The sequence below is a fragment of the Aplidium turbinatum genome, chromosome 3 (genome assembly GCF_918807975.1).
Source record: "Aplidium turbinatum chromosome 3, kaAplTurb1.1, whole genome shotgun sequence".
Lineage (NCBI taxonomy): Eukaryota > Metazoa > Chordata > Ascidiacea > Aplousobranchia > Polyclinidae > Aplidium > Aplidium turbinatum.
Window position 1 is genome coordinate 29,477,113 of NC_137474.1, and position 15,873 is coordinate 29,492,985.

Below are 15,873 nucleotides of genomic sequence, written 5' to 3' on the forward strand. Positions count from 1 at the left end.
TCAGAGTTTGTTTGATTTTGTAGTACGGGAGGAAACGCGTAAGTCGACTGATTTTAGCATTATGCTAATGGGCGATTCTGGTGAGTCGCAGCATTTTAAAAAGTTTGGCAAAGAAAATTGCCTTCATGTCCGGTTAGGCAGACATCGGTGGAATCCCATGGTGGTGTGGTGTCGGGGAGTTCGCAGTACTCGACTGCTGTTGGCGCGCCGCGCGGTGGTGGGGCCAGACGAAGAGACCTACCGGCATGTATTTATTGTTCGTCACGTGGTCAAGTTGAATATCATTTTTTGTCTAATTGTAAAGAATTTTTGCACTTGACACCTAAAGGTCGGAGAGATGTTATTGGGAAAGCTGGCAAATGCTTGAATTGTTTGCGCCAGCATATGGTTAGGATTGCGTTCATGCAAACAACTGTCGTAAGTGTGGGCCTAACAACGATAGGAAACACTATTTTCTTCTGCATGATTTTTATGTGACGTCACGTGATTCTCTGGATTCGATCGGCAAAGATGATGCTGATGCCAGAGTTCCTGTGCGTAATGTTAAGATTGGAAATGTTAAAGCAGCCCTTAACCGCATTACTGCTGCTCGTGTTTTGAATCCAATGACCGGCAAATCGAAATTGGTGTATTGTCAGCATGATCCTGGTTCGCAGTTGACGCTTGTTTCGAGTGATTTGGTATGTGAACTTGGCCTTAAACCGTATGATAAAGCGTCGTTTAAAATGGATACTCTGGCTGGTCAGAAAGCTACTTGTGCTAACCTGTTAAACTCAACATTCAGTCGTTAGAGACGAATGAACTGTTTTGTGATATAACTTCGGTGGTTAACCCAGCTTGGGCTGACGATGTTAAAATTTTACCGCATAAGCAGGATTTAAGTGGTTTTCGTCATTTTCATGACGTGAATATGTTTCATTTGAATGATTGTAGTACTGTAGATGTACTGATTGGTAACGACAACGCTTATTTGATGTGGGCTAAAGAAGAGCGTGTTGGTGAGAATCGTAGTGAACCGCATGCTTTACTCACTCCTCTCGGTTGGTTGGCTTGTGGTGGTAAGTCATCCTTAGATGAAAGCGTTGCTAATGTGTGCAGAGTGCAGACGTCTTCAGAGTCGGATGTCATCTTTGGCTTTCAGCGTAAAATTCAGTCTCGTGATATGGAAATAGCAGACCTGAACAAAGTCATTCAGGATTTGACCTTGCAAAATGAAACCTGTGAATTGTCTCGCAATGACATTTTGGCTAGAGAACTTGTTGAACCAAATATTGAGTTGAAAGATGGTCGATTTGAGATACCTGTACCGTTGAAGGAAGATATTGATTTACCTAATAATTTTGTGTTGGCGTCAGATAGAGCTGCTACTTTAAGGAAGAAGGCTTTAAAACAACCTGAACTTCGTGATTTCCTTACTGACACCATGAAGGATCATAAACCTAATGGCTATATTGAGCGTGCGGGTGAAGCAGAAAATGTAAAGGGATTTGAGTGGTATTTACCATACTTTGTAACGTCACAATTAAAAAAGCGCATTGTTTACGATGGCAAGTCTGAATTTCGAGGAACTTGTGTAAATGATATAATGTTTTCGTGTCCTGACTTGTTAAACCCTCTGGCAGATGTCTTGGCTAGATTTTGGCTTGATAGATGTGGTTTTGTGGCCGATATGACCAAGTACTTTTTTCACATTTTGGACTCTTCAATTCGTAAGCCCAATTTTATTGAACTGCTTACGTACACAGGCAGTGCCGTTCGAATCGTGAACGAACGCCCTTTGGTACCTTTGAGTGACGACCCTAAGGATTTTACTGTCATCACCCCTGCCTCACTTTTGACCCCATACTTAGACCCATACTGTGTTGTTGGGCAATCACATGATCGTGACCAATTAAGAAGGGATTATCGGTTTAATTTGTCACTTTCTCAGCAGTTTTGGAGTAAATGGATCGATTTTTACTTGCCAGGTCTTCAGGGCCGAAAAAAATGGCTAAAAATGGCCGAGAATTTGGAGCCTGGTCAACTTGTAGTGTTGGGTTCTCTCCAAGACATTGGTAAACGTGGGAAGTATCAACTTGGGAGGGTGCATGAGGTAGTTCCACAAATTAGGAAAGGGAAGCCTGTGGTTCGTAAAGCTAAAGTTGCCGTCTGCGACTATGATGAGAGTACGGGGAAAGTGAAAGTAGACTACGTGTTGAGGGATATTTCGTGCCTCGCCCCCGTAAAGAACACCTAAGTGTTAGGGTTTGAGCCTGGTTTTGTCTGCGGTGGCCATACCTTGTCTGAGCCCGGAACAGTCGGTTATTATCGCAATAATTGTATATAGCGTCATTTTAGCGTGTACCTATGGTACCAATTTCATGTATCGTCGTGTATTATTCTTATTGTTGTTCATTCTTTGTATGCCCTTTGTATTTGCGTATTAACTTAAACGTGAGTGATTCAAACAATTTGTGTATCGTGTGTTTTTATTCATAGGCTCACAATTGCCGTCAATTCTTTTTTAGTTATGCCATGTCAGACTGTCATAACTGGGGTCGCTATGTTCCCGACAATGGTTCACCAAATCAAACGTCATATAAAACAGTTCAGGTCTACTGAATCTTAGCGTATTACGTGATGGAATTTTTCCTAAAAAATGAGCCAAGATTGCACCATCGTTCGTAAGACTTGTATCACACCTGTTGAGAATTACTTCACAATGTTTCACTATGACGTCACAGTAACTGCGGTCATTCGTAAAATGATTGCTTGAAAGTTGGTAGCATATTTAACTGTTTGCTTAGTGCTTGCCAGCTGGACGAAAATTCCGTCTTTATCTAAGTAGTTTAGATTGTAGTGACAGGTTTTTAGTGGTGTATCGCGTTGCACCTCATTTTCGATAGCCGTGGGCTAATTTTACAGAAATACACTTTTTGAATAGACGTTTCAGAAGAGTGTTTTTTTTTCGGTCATTACATACAGACGAACGGATCCGGGAATCGTTACAATTTTCCCACGAAGAGATTATTGTTTACCGCTGTGACCACAAGGAAAAGATGTTACTACTGCATTAAGCATGAAAACAATGTTATGGATACACCAAGCTATGTGATTATTACAAAGGTTTTACAATTCTCCAAAAGTGTTTGAGGGCGCCCAATGGACCAGGAAACTGAGTTTAAAAATGACTGCTGAAGTGTAAAGCAAACATGGCCAACCAGTCAGAGTTAGAGCCTAATTTTTATTTTTTAAACGACAGAGCCACACTCGCATCATACACATGGGCACACGTTAAATCACCCTGTCTCTTTGTCGACAGTTACAACCTAAAAAGCATCAACGTAAATTATGTGACGTCATAATTGGTAGACGTCGTGTTCTTTGTTCTGTGTTGTAGTCACAATTCTTTACCTGCACCTAGTGAGTAGGCTACTAACAGTTGTCACGTTATATAATTATGTTCTCTCCTTAATTGTTAACATGGTAACAGAAATCAACTCTTGACAGTAGCCTACAGGGTGTTTCAAAAAAATTGACATTATTGTACAGTCTTGTAACTTTGCCAATTATTGTTTATACGATCTCAATTTTTAACAGTATGTAAAAATACAACATTTTCAGGCCTTTTTTGGTTTTAGGTGTAAGCTAGAAATGCCATACAATAGCGTAGAAAAAGCATTTTGTGTACTGGAGTAAGCCTATGCCAGAACACAATCGAATAAGGCTGTGCAGTGTGTAGCGTGCATTTGCGCAACGGTTTGGAAGAAAATGGCCTGATGGAAAGCAGATGTGGACATGGCACAAATCAGTTATTTTTTTCGTTACTTGAAAAGGGCTAACATGTGTGGCCGAAAACGTTCGTAGTTTATAGTTTATGTTCAGTTTAATATATTATGTTAAATGCCGTGTGGTTGCTTGGTTTTATCTGTTTATGGTTGAAGAAAGTCACCTCTTTACCAAAATTGTATAACTACAGTAGATATAAAAAAAGCTGATTGGCACATCAAGCTGAGTGAAGCGTCAAGAAACCTTACAACTATGATCACTCCATTTAAACGGTATTAGTAGAATAGACTACCTTTCGAACTCAAAGTAGCAAAACTCTATCTTTTGGTAGAAGAAGTAAGAAAAGCCTCTAACAAAGATCCTGACATCCAGAAGCTAAGTCAGTCAAAGTGGATGACCAGATCACTAAAATGAACTGGAAGTATCTATACGACCATACTTTTTCTTCAAGAGACACTCTAAGTTGCCACGATGGCATTGTCCTAAAACGATTGACTTTTAATACCAAAAGCTCTCAAATATGAAATGAAGCAGCGCCTTCATAAAGCACACTAAAGATGTGATAGGATGATGCATCGTACTTCAAACACCATTTTTTGGAAAGGAATGTGCAAAGAAGTTTCTAAAATTGCTAATTTGCGTGATGTTTGTCAAAAATTTAAGCTGAAAAATCAAATAGAAACTTCAATTTAACATGCCGAAGGTAAAACGTTGTTTGAAAAAGTTGATGTCGAAATTTGCCATTATCAAAACAAAAACTACATAATCACTGTTGACTATAAAGTAATTTTTTTGAAGTTGACATTACCGAACTTAACTAGTTGCCTTGCAAACCACATCAGCAGGAACAGCATAGGGAACCTGTCTGAGAGCGTCCTCGGAGAAATCGAAGACCTTTCACAAGATGCGCTGATTATGTATTGTTGAATGAATGTTGTTTCGTGTATTTATTTCATTGCTTGTAGGTCTACTCTTCATATTTTTTGATAACGTAATTCGCCATTTTTGAGAAAAGAAGAATATCTACAGTTAAACCTAAATCACCAACGTAAATTGTGTGACGTCATACTTGGTAGGAGTCGTGTTCTTTGTTATAGTCACCATTCTTTACATACACCTAGTACAGTTGACACGTTAGCCTATATACGTTCTCTCCTGTTAACACTCCTTCTTAATCAAACATATTGTTGAATTGAATTTATTGTTATGCACGTCAGACTTTTGACAATCATTGTCTTGAACAATCCTCTTCAAATCTGAATTGTTCTTCATGGTTGCAAATCGAAGCAACTCGTTGACATGGGTGTATCGATGCTTCGATGTCCTGTGTTTTAAGATAAAAAGCACGGACTCATAGGCGTATTTTGACTATGAACACTGACAGTAACTTAAATGCAGACCTTTGACATTGGGTGCACTTGCATTGGCATATTTATTCATCTCAATCGTCCCTTCTTTTAAAAAAGGTTTCAGTTGATTTTCCTTACAAAGATTAATCATGTCCAACTCAGCCGTAGCCTCATTTGAGACCAGCGGGGCTTTCAGGAACGAAATTTGTGACCTTTTCTGTTGCACCAGATCACGGAACAAGAGCACAAAACGATTTCAGGGCTTCAAACAATTTGCTTATTTAGGGCGATGTTATTGACTTTCTCGCTGACTTTTAGCAGATCGGTAAAATGTGATAAATCTCCATTTTCGCATTTCCGCCTTGAACAGTTTCAGTTTATTGACAAACACAAACACGCTTCGCACTAGGTCAGGTAGAATTTTAACTTATCCTGGAAATTCAGGTTGATCTAGTTCTAGTAATCTAGTTCAACCAAAAAAGCCAAATCCATAATTCACTGAGGATGCCGAGGGCTCGGGATAGTTTTAGTTTTTTTTCTGTGAGAAACAGTTCTAAGACATCTCAAAGCTGGAAGATCAAGAGAGTAGCCTACTTGGGTCTTTGACAGCACAAAATGCAGCGACATGTCACCTGGCCGCTTTTGGTTCAACTCAGTTATAAGAGTCTTAAATTGCTAGTAATTGAGTGCTTGATGACGTTGTAGCAATTCAATATTTTAGACACAACTTCTTGGGAAATTTTAGGGAGTCGACTTAGACGAATTATACCGTGCATAAGAGCCTCATCAAATCTGAAAAAGAGCCTCATGGGGCTCGCGAGCCGTGGGTTGGCCAGGCCTGGTATGGAAGCTTGGAATATTCCCAACTAACCAAAAAACTTTTAGTAGACGTAAACCAATTTAATGAAATTCTTTCTCTGAAAGTAGCAACCTTTACTATAACAAAGAAAATGAAGGCGTGTTGTAGAAAACATCCATAGGATTGACCCTTGATGCAAGAAAAGGATCCACAGAGGATACAAACTGTTATGCATAAATCAACAAGTGAATAATAAAATAACAGTAACCTCTCAAGTAGGCTACATGTACTGTAGCTCCACACAAAGTAAAATTTGCATGACTTTTAACTACTTTTTTATTTGAAAATAATGTCTAAAAACACATTAGTAAAAGTAACTACAGACAGTGGCCATAGTGTTTCGATCTTCCGATATCTTTAGCGTAGTAAAACAAAAGTAGAAAATTGTCTTGAAATATTTAAAAAAATCACTCTTTCCAATTGGCAGTAAATTTACCTTTCGCTGGATTCCGAAATTAAAAATTAAATCAATTCTCATTAGCTTATTAAAATCATTCTTTGAAACCATCATTTCAAAACTTCAGACCAATTCATAGTTTTTTACTCTACTTTCATTTTACTATGCTGAAGAGATCGAAAGATCGAAACACTAGCCACTGTCCGTAGTTACGTTTAATAATGTCTTTTTAGTTTTAAAGAATTAAAAAAAGAGTCAAAAGTGATGCAAATTTCAGTTTGTGTTGAGTTACATGTACTTGAAAGGTTACTGTTATTTTTTTATTCACGTGTTCACTACAACAGTTAGTAGTTTCACTAGCCCAACCGGCCAACCCCTTGTAGCCTATTTTGTATTTTACGATATTGGACTGTCTAGAAAACTGATTTTCTTCAGACCTCACCTCTTTGGAAATGCCTCAACGTAGTGTAAAGGTGAACCTAGGCTGAAAGCTAGGCCCGTTTCTAGCAACTCCTGGGGCAAATAAACACAAGTATACAAGTAATACAGTATACAAGCAAAATTGCTTGTATACTGTATGTCAAAAAAGCAAAAGAAAATTTTCCTTAAAAAAAAAAGGCTGTATCTCCAAACACCAAACACTTGATTTGTTTTAGATTAATTACTTGTCTTGGATAATAAGCTACTATTTTAATACCGTACCTTTCTTCCTGGGCTTCAAGCTTGTGTGTTCTTTTTGAACAAAAGTTTGATTCATTTGTAAATATTTTTCATGGCCTTCCGACAACTGAGAAGACCAATATGAAGTTATAACCAAGCCAACAAGAAAGCAGATTCCAAACGCAATTTGTTTGATTTGCAAAAATAAATTTCTTTTCATTATCTTGTCAATGATTGAACTTCCAGAAAGAAAACTTTGATATAACTTAGCCGTAATTAGCTTAATTTGCTATAAAAATGACAAAAATAAAGCATATCAGCAGGCATACAAACATAATTTGCACAAACTAAGAAAACTTTTTAGATTTACTGCACATCTAGTCACAGTAAAATGGTTGGTTGATTTTGAATCTCTATCCTCGGACTGAAAAAGCCTTGATTGGTTATTCCTAGTAGTTTCGCATACTTGTAGAGGCTCTTGACGCCCGGCCGGTTACCGAGATTGACAGAGTGAAATTTCCGATTGGTGAAGTGTTGTTGCCGGGAAATTATTCCATCCATTAAATGCCGCTGAATGGAGAGCTGTCCTTAGAATGCTTTGCTCAAGCGCACACACCGAGAGTCGAACCAGCGCCGCTTGATCTTTAAGCTTCTTCGTTCACGTAGTCACGCGTTAACCAACTGAGCTTTTGGGGCGGACGTCTACGGCATTGTAGAGTCTACATCTAGTATAGCAATATTACAGTAAAGTTTACTTCTTCTTCTTCATCCGTTCTGTAGTTTACGACTCTCGGTCACTCTATACGTCATCTTTCCCCACATCTTTCGACCCCACGCAGCCTCCTTCAATTCATGCACTCTCATACCACTGTCATTTACGATTGTGTCAAGCCATCTTGTTTTTGGGCGCCCCCTTCCTCTTCCTCCGCTGACCAAACCAAGCATGATGTCTTTTTCCATTGATTTGCTTCTCATTATGTGGCCAAAATATAAAAGTTTCTGCCTGTCGATTCTAGCTTCTAGGGATATGTTCGGTTTAATTTGTTCGGGAATTTTCTCATTTGTTAGTTTGGCTGTCCAAGGAACACGCAGTAACCTTTTCCAACACCACAATTCAAATGCGTCAATCTTTCTTTATTCTGTTTTGTTCATTGTCCATGTTTTGCATCCGTAAGTTGCAATTGGGAATATAGTTTTGATCAGCTTCTTTTTTGTTTCTAATTTTACATCCTTGCTTTTGCTTTTACAGTAAAGTTTACAATAAGGTTAATTACAGAAGTAAAATAGAATCTACGTTGCAGTTTTCTAAAGTGAGTAGATTATTACATTGTCGCGGTGGTTTTCTGCAGAAATTACTCATGGAAGAAACAATCAAAGCAATGCTAGCCACAATGGAGAAACAGCAGGAACAGTTTTTATCAACGTTAAATGATATTATTCAAATGCAAACCAACAAATCAGTGCCAAAGTTTGAAAGTTTTAACCATGATAAGAAAAAATGGAAACAGTACATAGAAAGGTTCTTGCATCGCATGGGCATGGACATTTACAATGTTACAACTGATGACAAGAAAAAGGCATGTTTGTTATCCTAGGTTGGCTCCGAGACGTATAGCTTGTTAGCCTACAGCTTACTTACAGCTTGATTGATTGAGAATCTTTTTGGTGACAAAAACGTACGTGATAAATCTTTCAAACAAATTTCAGATAAGTCAGTATCGCATTTTAAAGAAACCATCCATGTTCAAGCAGTGCGCCATAGTTTTTACAACTGTAAATTACAAGTGGGTCAGTCTTATAAAGATTGGACAACAACTTTACAAGGGCTTGCTCAAAATTGTGAGTTTATATGCAAAAGTGAGCAGTGCAATCATCTCAGCTATGTCGACGAACAGATTAGAGATGTTATTGTGTTAAACATAAACGCCCCATACCCTGAAGTCAGGCGTCATTGTTTGACGAATTTAAAATTTTCACTTGATGATGTTCGCAATAAAACTTAAGTTTATATCAGAAATGTGCAAACTGATAACATCCTAAGAGCAGAAGGAACATCAAATGAAGCAGTTGTCGTTAATAAAATATCCGCAACCTACATTAAAAAGAGAAAGAAACCTTCAGCTGGTTCCACAAATCAAGGTCGCAAGGCGTGGAAGTCATGTCAGGATTGTTTTTCTAAACATTCTAAGGGTGAATGTCTTTTTAAAAGTTACGGTACGTGTGTCACAAGTGCGAAAAAACGGGAACATCAAATCTGTGTGCCAGGTAAAGGCGTTACAACGCCAGCAGAAAAACCGAGTAGAAGCTATAGGCCATGTAAGCAGTTGCAACCAAATACAAAAGATACCTCCGTGGAAGGAAAAGCGGAACTCAAAAGCTTACCAACACATCGGAAAGCAAATTTGGATACGCGCCGAAGTTAACGGCAAACAAACCGTTCACGTGCCAGTGGGACACTGGCTCAACGTGTTCCATGGTTGGATTAGATGGATATCATAAGTTAGGTTCTCCCACGTGCTATTCATCATAAACCTCACTACATGCTTATGGTGGTAGGCCTTTGCATGTTAAAGGTCAATGCTTTGTAAATGGTTGTCAAATAAAAGCAAGGATGAAGTTAATCGTACTAAATGAATACAAAGGCACAAATCTAATGGGTCTAGACCAGGGCTATGGAGCCGGAGCCTTGGAGTTGAGCATTTTTAATGGAACTGGAGCTGAAGCCGGAGCTCTACGTGAAATTCAAGTGGAGCTGGAGCCAGTGGTTTGAAAAATAGCTCCGGCCCCGATGTATTTCATAAGATGTTATACTACTATTGGCTGAATTCACAGAATTTAACAGATACCCTTTAGAAAATTAAAAAATTACTTACGTAATCAGACGTCGAATTAACGAATATGTTTTGAAACGCAGTTCCGCATGACATTTTGATGAAAGTAGGCTACCTTAAATTTCATAAAGTTGTGCCAGTTTTTAGCAACAGTTGACTGCAGGCACTTTTAAGCTATAGAAATTAAATTAATATGTCGTCATTATTTTAATGAAAGCACTTTTCGGAGCCTGGAGCTGGAGCCGGAGCAGTGGTGTCAATAAGCTCCGGAGCAGGAGGTGGAGCTAATTTATGATAAAAGAGAGCTCCGGAGCTGGAGCAACTTAACATTTACGCCTGCTCCAAAGCTCTGGTCTAGACTGGAGCGACAGTTTTAGCTTCAGGGCATTTCGGTGCTAGATCGAGTTTCAGACAAGAAAAAAACATCTCGTATCATCACAAGTTCAACAGACAGAAAAATCGTTGCTAATGCAAAGGGAAAGACAAGTTTCAGCTCCTGCAAATTTTCCAGAGTTTTTCTTCAAATCTTGGAAAATATGTTAAGACAAAAGTTTCTATACACTTAAAACCGGAAGTAAAGCCAGTTTTTTTCTAATCCAAGACAAATTCCATCGTTCAAAAAGCAAGCTATCAAAGAAAAATTGGACAGACTTGTAGAGCGTAACGTTTTGCAGCTAATAAATTATAGCGACTGGGCAGCTCCAATCGTAGCGGTGTCGAAAGCGAATGGAAGCATACGAATTTGCGGTGATTTCAAGGGACTGAACCAGCAAATACAAGTGGATCAACATCCGTTGCCGACATTGGAAACGTTGCTGAAAGCGCTGGGAAAAGGTCAACACTTTTCTAAAATTGACTTATCGGATGCTTACTTGCAATTAGAGCTTGATGAAGAAGCAAAAAAACTTTGAGCCATAACACACCTTTTGGTCTCTTCCAATACAATCGCATGTGTTTTGGTGTGGCGTCAAGCCCAGCCCAATTTCAACGTTGCATGGATAAAATGATTTCGGAAATCCCTGGTGTAGCAGCATATCTAGATGATATCTTGGTTACGAGATCGACAGGAAAAGATCGTTGGAATAACTTTGATAAGCTTATGGAACGTTTAAGCAAGTATAGGTTTTGTGTTAAAGTACAAAAATGTGAATTTTTCAAGGCTTTGGTCGAATATCTTGGTCATGTAATCGACAAAGACGGTAAGCGACCGTCGAACACATCAGTCGAAGCAATAAAAAAATTACCCCGTCAAGCTTTTTTAGGGAAAATTAACTATTATGGTCGTTTTATAGCAAATCTTCCAGACAAGGCAAAACCTATAAATTCGTTGTTGAAAAAAGGAGCGAGCAGAGTTCAGATGGACGCAGCAGTGCAAACTCGCTTTTCAACAAGTGAAAGAGAACGTGATCAATGTAACCACGGTAAGTGGTACCCGGTCATTTGGTCGACAGACATTTGATCGACAGTCATTTGGTCGGCAGACATTTGGTCGACATGACGTTAGGTCGACAAACATTTGGCCGACTGGACATTTGGTCGACAGGACATTTGGTCGACAGGACATTTGGTCGACAGGACATTTGATTGACAGGACGTTAGGTCGACAGGACATTTGATCGACTGGACATTTGGTCGACAGAACGATTCATTTTAGGGTTAGGGTTAACTAACCCTAACCCTAAAAATGGAAACAGTATATGGAAAGGTTCTTGCATCGCATGGGCATGGACATTTACATTGTTACAACTGATGACAAGTGTCATAGTCGTCATTTTATTTACGTTGATTTTATGTAAACTTCTGACCTGCCTCACTACATAATCACATTCAGCGTTTTCTGGTACAGACGTTGGAATTGATTACCACTGCACTGCGCGTGCAATCAATTGAGCGTTCTGTACCACGTTCCTTAGTTGATTGTTTTGCGTTTCTTTCTTGATATATATTGAGTTGTTTTTGTGCACATAAGTCAGTAAGTACAAGAGGTAAATGGTTTTCTCACTTGGTTGGCTATCGCTACAATTATTATTGTTTATTTTATATTAAACGTCTGGAAATATAACAGACATTTAACTGGCGTCGTCGGCAGGATCTTTACAGAATTTCTACAGGATTTTAGAAACATGGAGAAACTGATCGAAGTCCTGCAGCAACAAATTGCCAACCAAGAACGCCAGACGAAGGAGCAAATTGCCAGACAAGAACAACGTCACCAGGAACGTCAAGAAGAACAAGAAAGGCGCCACCAAGAACAACTACGAGAAATACGAGCCCAAACTGCGAGATCACAGCCAACAACAATACAACAACAGGTATCTTTACTTAAGTTCGTAGCGTTCGATGCCACCACTGAACTGTGGGCAGACTATTGGAAGAGGTTTAACGCCTTTGTAGCAGCACATTTAGTCGCACAAGACAAAATGTCGCAGGTTTTTCTCACCAATCAATCACCTACAATCTGCAAAATGTTAACAAATTTGGCTGCGCAGGAAACAAACCCAAAGGAAGTCAACGATCTCACCATGACGGAAATTACAAATTACATGGCTCAACAATTCGACCCAAAACGCTTCATCGTGAGGGAGCGATTCCGTTTCTGGAGCGAAATGAAGCGCAAGCCCGGTGAAACAAGTCAAGAACTAGCCATCCGCATACGACAGGCAGCTGCCACCTGTGACTTCTCGTCTATTTCAAATCCATTGGACGAAGCTTTACGTACTCGTTTTATTTGTTCAATAGGTAACGAGGCGGTGCTTAAGGCGTTATTCAAAATCAGAGCTGATGAACTTACTTTCAAACGTGCGGTAGAGGTTGCATCAGAAACCGAAGAGGCAGCCAAGGTGGCCAAAGAAACTGTTTACGGCACTCCACCAGCACCAGTTGCGAATGTAAGGACCATCAGCAAACCTCTAAAAACTAGGCAACTTACAGGTACTTTCTTTTCTTCTAAAAATAAAGAATGCTATCGTTGTGGTAATTCCAACCACAACGCCAATGACTGTAGGTTTAAGAAAGCCACCTGCCATTTCTGCAATATTACGGGACACTTACAGAGTGTTTGTCGAAAGAAAGCTAGACAGTTCAAACCTTCTAAGGTAAATTGCATCGAGGAAATTAACATGCTTTCTAGTGCTTGCAGAAAACCTCGAAATTCAAAGTTGGAAGTACCGATCTCCAATTCGGTAACCACACACCTAGAACTGGACACTGCTACAAATGGAAATTTCCGTTCCAACGACGTCTGGACTCGGGTAGGCGCACCTCAATTGCAAGCACCAGTGTCGCAGTTCCAATCTGCTACCAAGCATCTAGTACCAATCACGGGTTCTTTCACGGCCCAGGTAACTTGTCCTTCCACGGAAAGGTCAGATAATATTCCTTTTGTAGTCACGACAGTCAAAGGACTAAACTGGCTAGGTCGTGATGCAATCTCGTCTTTAGGAATTTCTATCGATAAATTCCTTCTGTCTAACTATTCTACTTTACAGATTATCCAGTCATACGACAAGCCTGATAAGAGTCTGGAGAAAGCATGCTCCCTCTTATGTGACGAGTTCAAAGATGTTTTTAAGCCTGAACTCGGGTGCTTACGTGATTATGAACTAAACATAGATTTTAAGTCTGATGCTAAACCTGTTTTTCTCAAACCTAGGCCTGTACCTTTCGCCCTAAAGGAGGACTTAGCACAAGCCTATGATTCGGGCATTGCACGTGGTGTATGGACACCAGTTCAGTTTTGCGATTGGGGCACACCGGTTGTTCCAGTCCGTAAGCCTTCAAACTCTTCAGAAGCGAAGGCAATGTTACGCATATGTGGCGATTATTCAGTCACGGTGAACCCTTTCCTGGAAACCCATCCTCACCCGTTACCCTTACCAGAAGACTTAATGCAAAAGTTGGGTGGTGGGTATGGTTTCAGCAAGATAGACTTGGCTGATGCCTACAATCAGATTCGACTTGGTCCTGACAGTCGAAAACGACTCGCATTAAGCACTCACCGTGGCGTACTTTTACAAATGTTTTACCTTTTGGCATATCTTCTGCTCCAGGTTATTTTCAAAAAATCATGGACGACCTTACAGCCGACCTTCCAGGGGTCGCAGTCTACCTAGACGACATTCTTGTCAGTGGCACTACTGCTGAGGAGCATCTCCAGAATCTTAGACGGCTCCTCGATGGACTTCACTCAAAAGGCCTGAGGTGTAGGAAAGACAAGTGTAAGTTTGCACAACCTCAGGTAGAGTATCTCGGACACATTTTGTCCAGGCAGGGCATCTCCAAAGGTCCTAAGGTAAACGCCATACTGGAGATGTCTGCCCCCACTGACGTATCTTCTCTTCGTTCATTTTTAGGTTCCTTACAATTTTATTCGAAGTTTCTACCGTTGAACGCTTCTACTGCAGCAGAACCACTATACCATCTCACGAAAAAGGACATTCCTTGGAGATGGGGAAAACAAGAGGAAAACTCGTTTGTTCAGCTGAAGCATTATCTTTCTACTGATGAGGTTCTTACACATTTCAATGCGTCACTTCCGGTAGGTATCACATGTGATGCTTCTAGTGTGGGCATCGGTGCTACTTTGTTTCACCGTTACCCAGATGGCACAGAACGGCCAATAGCAAACGTTTCAAAGATATTAACAGCTTCGCAGAGAAACTATAGTCAAATTCAGATAGAGGCTTTGTCGATAATTTTTGCGCTAAAGAAATTCTATCAATATCTTTTTGGTAGATCATTCATTTTGGTCACAGATCATAAACCATTGCTTAGTCTTTTTGGCCCGACCAAATCGACACCTTCTTTGGCAGCAAATCGTTTGGCTCGTTGGGCACTCTTTTTGTCGCAATTTACATACACTATTGAGTACAGGAAGACGAAGGATCATCAAAACGCTGATGCTTTGAGTCGCTTACCAGCAGGAGGGGACAAAGTCTTCGATGAAGAGGAAAGTGCGGATGACATTGATATCGTCTGCGCTATCGATGCTTTGGATTTGCATGTCCAGACGCCAAATGCTGCCTCACTACGTAAGGAATCTTCTAAAGATCCTACCATTTCCACGGTAATGCGTTTCATTCATGAAGGATGGCCGGCCAAGTCTTCCCCACAAGACCCGGTCGAACCGTTTCGTAAGTACGCAGACTCTCTTTCTATTTGTTACGGATGTCTACTTTACGGTTCCAGAGTGGACATCCCGTCCAAACTTCGTCCTTCCGTCCTTCAATTGCTTCATGAAGGACATTTTGGCATTGAGAGAATGAAGCAGTTGGCAAGAACTTCCGTTTACTGGCCAAACATCGATCGAGACATAGCGGAACTTTGTCACAAGTGCAGTACCTGTAGCGAATATCAACCGCAATCTAAAACCCAGGTCCACTCATGGACGGTTCCAGAAGCACCGTGGAGTCGCTTGCACATAGATCATGCGGTAGAATTCATGGGTTACCATTGGTTACTCAGCATTGATGCTTTTTCTAAATACCCATGTATTCATGCTACTACTTCCTTATCTTCAACAGCTACTATCAACCTGCTAGAGGAAAATTTTGCTCATTTCGGCTATCCCCATAGTATAGTTACCGATAATGCTACTACTTTTAAATCCACAGAATTTCAAACTTTCTGTAAGGAGAGGGGTATGGTACACATCACGGGTGCCCCTTACCATCCGGAAACCAATGGAGCGGCGGAGCGCCTCGTACGTACGTTCAAGCAAGCACTTCGAAAATCTTCTCTACCCCCGAAGCAGGCAGTCTTGGAATTCCTACAGCAGTATCGACGCACGCCAACTCCGAGTGGCTACTCTCCAGGCCAATTACTCAACAATCGTCAGATTCGAACCAAGATCGACACGCTTTTACCCACATCGTCTCAAGTGGTACCCCGACAAAAACCTCATAACACGGATCAATCAATGTTTTATTTGTCAGTAACAGGGCCAGGATCCTCGTTGGGTTTCAGCCGAGGTGATTAAGCGACAGGGTAGCCGAATCTTCCTGGTACGTC

The 15,873-nt window shown here is 40.4% G+C and overlaps 1 protein-coding gene across 2 annotated transcripts in view; it reads right to left on the bottom strand.

The window, feature by feature from the left end:
• LOC145766444 (carbohydrate sulfotransferase 3-like) overlaps positions 1-7,286 on the bottom strand; it is a 76,972-nt gene extending 69,686 nt beyond the window's left edge. For both annotated transcript variants that reach the window (XM_082578159.1, XM_082578158.1), the window contains exon 1: positions 7,076-7,286. In XM_082578159.1, coding sequence (XP_082434285.1) covers positions 7,076-7,253 — 178 coding nt within the window. In that variant the 5' untranslated portion in view covers positions 7,254-7,286. The remainder of the gene's footprint in view (positions 1-7,075) is intronic.
• Positions 7,287-15,873: the final 8,587 nt, after the last annotated feature.